The 4,831-nt window shown below is 41.5% G+C and overlaps 1 protein-coding gene across 1 annotated transcript in view; it reads left to right on the plus strand.

Moving 5' to 3' along the window:
- The first annotated feature begins 983 nt into the window (after positions 1-983).
- Positions 984-4,831, plus strand: part of adgrg6 (adhesion G protein-coupled receptor G6) — a 36,124-nt gene continuing 32,276 nt past the window's right edge. The window contains exon 1 of the mRNA XM_056581970.1: positions 984-1,001. Coding sequence (XP_056437945.1) covers positions 984-1,001 — 18 coding nt within the window. The remainder of the gene's footprint in view (positions 1,002-4,831) is intronic.

Raw genomic sequence — 4,831 nt, forward strand, 5'->3', positions numbered from 1 at the left:
GCCCTCTCTCCCCCTCTTTGCTCTGTCTCTCTCATGTGTCCTCTCCATATCCCCCCTCCCCCTCTCTCCCCCTCTCTCCTCCTCTCTCACTCTGTACTGTAAAGTGTCAAAGAGCCAACTGTCACGTCAGAGTAAAACACGTCTGGACGTCAGCTCCTAAACGTCTGCGTATTGCCGCCGGCAGCAGTGGTGCGTCCCGATGTGTGGTGTGTGTGTGTGTGTGTGTGAGTGTGTGTGTGTGAGTGTGTGTGTGTGTGTGTGTGTGTGTGTGTGTGAGTGTTTTTTGGGCGTGGTCAGTGAGGTCGATCAGGCAGGCTTCCAGCCCCCCCCGCACCCAGATGAATCACCCTCTTTCTTCAGCCGGGCCCCGGGGCCTTGCCTGATGACCCCCCCCTGGGCTCCATCCGTGGTGGCCCTCCATTACCATTCTGCTGGGCAGCGTGCCGGCGGTGCTTCCACAAAGAACCACCGTCTCTTTAATGTCACAAACTGCTTCCATTTGTGTTGTTTTCCGAAGATGACCGCAACACCAGATATATTTTGTTTTTCAGACGTCTTCTGATTGCTCATTGGTTGATTGGGGTGTCAGTTTACTCTGAGTTTGAAAATGCTACAATGGTTGTTCTAGTCGTGATGAACAGGGAGAGGGAAGTTGCTCTTCATCCTGTGGTTATCAACGTCCTTGTATCACTCTAAATCTCTGTGTCTTTTCCTCCTTCCTGGACAATCACTCAGTCTCCCTCTCTCTCTCAATCTCTCTCTCTCTCTCTCTCCCCCCTCTCTCTCTGTTCTTGAGGATTCACTTGTGTCTGTAATTAACTTTGAGGATTGATAGACAGGCAGATGGCACAGCAACCATCTTGAATTGTCAAGTTTAAAGCTCTTAGCCTAGTCGATAAATAAACTGCTAATTCCTTTTGAGTGTTGCTGTCAGTTCCTAGCCCTCATAAAGACTTTAATATCTTCTCATAACCACAACCTCTATGTTAGTTGAACGAAAGGTCTGTGTTGTTAATGGCTCATTAACCTGCAGAGGACATGAGTGGTAATACTTCAAACCACACAGTATGTCATCCTTCATTCATCACTCTTGGATCTAACTTGAACTTGAAACTTACAACTTGACCTAGAGACTTGAACATCGCACACAGATATTGTAAGCTCAGTTTTAAACACGTGATCATGGGGAAATCAAATGTTTTAATTTAGTTTGTATTACAAATGGTTCTGCGTTGACTTCATTGTGTCATCCTGGAGTTTCTTTTATAGAAGCGTTTATAGAGTCAAATATTTATACAACATCACATATGGAACACATTTGGCTACAAATATAAGATTGAAGTGCTATTACGTTTGGCTTTTGCAATTTTATGTGTTTTCTTTGTTTATGCACAACGAGTGCACGCCTGGGCACACACACATACTGTATGCACACATTGTGACAGGCCTGTGGAGAGTTTTTCAGAGTGATTCTCAGGTTGACACTACATCTGATTTATAACTGCAACAGGGCCCGGACGACCATGACTCAATTCTCAAACCTACAGTTAACCCATCATAATGTGACAGCTTCATATAACTTTAATAACTAGAATTTCATTGTGAATGTTGCAGATGTCACTGCTGCTGTTAAGACACCACAGTGGCAGATTCTTTAAGAGCGTCCTTGACGGCCGGAACAAGAGAGACTGCAAACAGTTAACAGCTCTCTCCAATCAGGCAACTTTCCAAAAGCCTTGAAGGATGCAGTTATTAACTTAAGTTATTAACCCCTTTTAAAAAGGCGGCGCCTTGATCCTTCCATCATGAACAACTACAGACTGAGATCAACTCTACCCTTCATAAGTCAAATCCTAGAGAAAGTTTTCCTCCAGCAACTTAATGATTTCTTGGCCTCAATATGCAGTCAAGATTTGGACACCTTCATAGCATCGAACCGGCTCTTATTAAAGTGGTAAATGATATTCATCTTAACACAGATGCTGGCACAATGGCAATATTGATGCCGTTAGATCTCAGTGCTCGCTCAACACTGTTGACCACTCAATGCTTTTGGATGGATTGGAAAACTGGGTTGGGCTTTCAGGCCCAGTCTGAAACTGGTTCAGGTCATATCTACAAGACCGGAAATACTTTGTCTCCATTGGTGATATTAGTGGGTAAAATACCTTTAACAACTGGTTTTAAAAGAATGCATGATAGACATTTGAATAAAATAATAGGTTGACATCTATCGCAGTTTAGCAGAAAACGAAGGTGAACATAAACGTTTTTAACCTTTATCTTAATGTAGTCAGGGTTGGAGCAAGTCTCAGACTTTCAGGAAGTTTATTCTAGCTATGTGATGCATAGTAGCTGAATCCTGCTTTGACTCTTGGCACATTTAGCTGACTGGTCCCAGTTGATCTTAAAGGTCAGGAGGGTTCTTATAGGGGAAGCATTTCAGTGATATACTTTACCCCTAAATCGTCTAGTCATTTATAGGTGGGCCGCAGTATTTTGAAAGCAATCCTATGACATACCGGGAGCCAATGGGATTTGAGGATTGGTGAAATGTGTTCAAATTGTTTGGTATAACTCAACCAGCTGCATACTGACATGTTTTTCTCAGTCCTCTGAGTGTAAACCTAACCCTGTTTTTGAGGTTATAGAAGGCCTATTTTATCACTGACTTGATGTGGAAATTAAGATCTGAATTCATAATAACAGCAAGATTTCGGACTTGGCTTTTAAGGAGACAGACTTAAGGTGTAGGCTTTTTAGTCTCTCATCCTTGGCATCGAAAACCGTTCTTTCAGTTTGGCCTTATTTAGTTCTAGGAAACTCTGGCCCATCTAGCCCTTGAGCTGCTCAATACAGTGGCACAGGGATCTATTGGACCGTAGTCGGTCGGTGATAGGGCTGTATCGATTTTTGCGTTATTCTCATAATAAAGTGTGCATACGTGGGTGTGTGTGCATTGGTGTGTGGGTGGTATTGTGTGTGGTTGTGTGAGTGGGTGGGTGTGTGGATGTGTGGTTGTTTGTTTGGGTGTCTGGGTATGTCATGCTTAAGTGATGGATTGGAAGACAAAACAATTAAATAAGAATGAATGATTATTTCTAGACGGCATACAGCTCTCAGATTTAGTCTACTGAAGCAAAGAAATAAGAAGATGTCAAAAGAAACAAGCCCGCAGTGTTGTTTCTTGCACAGTGATGGGAATAACAGCGTTATAAATAACGGGGGTACTAACCGCGTTACTTTTTTCATTAACGGGTAATCTAACAGATTACTCTTCCCATCATTATAACACCGTTACCGTTACTTCCTAAAAATGTGGTGCGTTACTATAATTTAAGCAGTTTTTTCATCAGACCCAATAGATCTCGCTCTCTCTCTTTACTGTTCTTCAATGGTTAGTGGGTACGAGACAATCACATTCATGATAACGATAGGCTGAGGTAGAGTAACATGTCACGGTAAACCAATCAGAGGTGGAGTTTGGCGGGTTCTGTTTACGCACATTCAAAAGTCTGCATAGTCGGACACACAAGTGAGACAACGTGCAACTGGAATGGCGAACCCAAATAATCCCAAAACAGCCGTCTTTAAATGGAAGTAAAGTATAGCCTTTACTTTTCCCTCCAAGAAATTAAAGGAACGTGTGTTATCGTGAAATGCACATTATGCCACGTCTGAGTCAAGTATTTCAAACTAGGGCCCGACCGATATTGATTTTTGAGTGCCGATGCCGATGCCGATTATTTTCAGAGAAAAATTACGATTACGATTTAATCGGCCGATTAAAAACAAAACAAAAAAAAGCCTATAAAACGTAGTTTTTGATACCTTAAATATACTTTAAACACTTTTGACGAATATGTGAATTGAATGCAGAACCTTTGAGTGTTTTAGAATACATTTACAGTCAAAAATGAGTGTAATGTAAAATGTAAAATAAATAACTAACTCCCAATGTGCTGCGCTCGTGAGCAGTGACTAACACGTGCGTGCTGAGCAGTATGGTCTCACCGTTAGAGTCTACAGTATAACAAATTAACATGGCCTGGGACCTAAAGAAAAACAGGCACAACATGCTCAAACAACGCGTCTTGTGTACATTGGTGAGGTGAGCGCGCAGCTGCCTGAGTGAGCGTGCTTTCATGTTGTACGGTAAAATTCAATCTCCTCTTTTTTACTCCAGCTAAAGTTGTTAGTTAGCAAGGCGAGTAGGAGCGCAATCTGCAAGATACTAAGCGCAATAACATTTAAAAAAAAAAATCTAAAAAAAATCAACAAAAAAAAAATCGGTTGTAATCGGCGTCTTTTTGGCAGATGTTGATTATTTTCAAAAAGGCTATAATCGGCCGATTAAATCGGCAGGCCGATGAACCGGTCGGGCCCTATTTCAAACATCCTTCAACGTTGCATGCTTCCGTGCCTTCCATGCTTCTGTGCATGAACATGCCCATGTATTTTGAGTTCCGTTAAAGAGGGGTGGGGTAGGACATGGGGTCCAAATTATTTGACACATTTGATTATTAAAAAATATACTTGAAAGTACAGCAATAGTTATTTTCCACAGTAACTAGTTACTTTTATAATTTGTAACAGATTTACTACTTTAGTTACCGTTTTAGTTACCGTTTGTAACTCATTACTTTTTTAAGTAACTTGCCCAACATTTTTCTTGCACAGGTAGGATTGATGATGATACGTTTAGTATCTTGCACAGGCAGTATGTGTTTGTGCAAGATCTTCAAATGATGTGCAGTTATTGTGTGAAAGAGCTTCAGATGATGTTTAAATTTGCAAGTATTTCACCAATAACACCCTCCTCTCCTCTCCA

This window comes from Gadus chalcogrammus, chromosome 21 (assembly GCF_026213295.1).
Source record: "Gadus chalcogrammus isolate NIFS_2021 chromosome 21, NIFS_Gcha_1.0, whole genome shotgun sequence".
NCBI classification, from domain to species: domain Eukaryota; kingdom Metazoa; phylum Chordata; class Actinopteri; order Gadiformes; family Gadidae; genus Gadus; species Gadus chalcogrammus.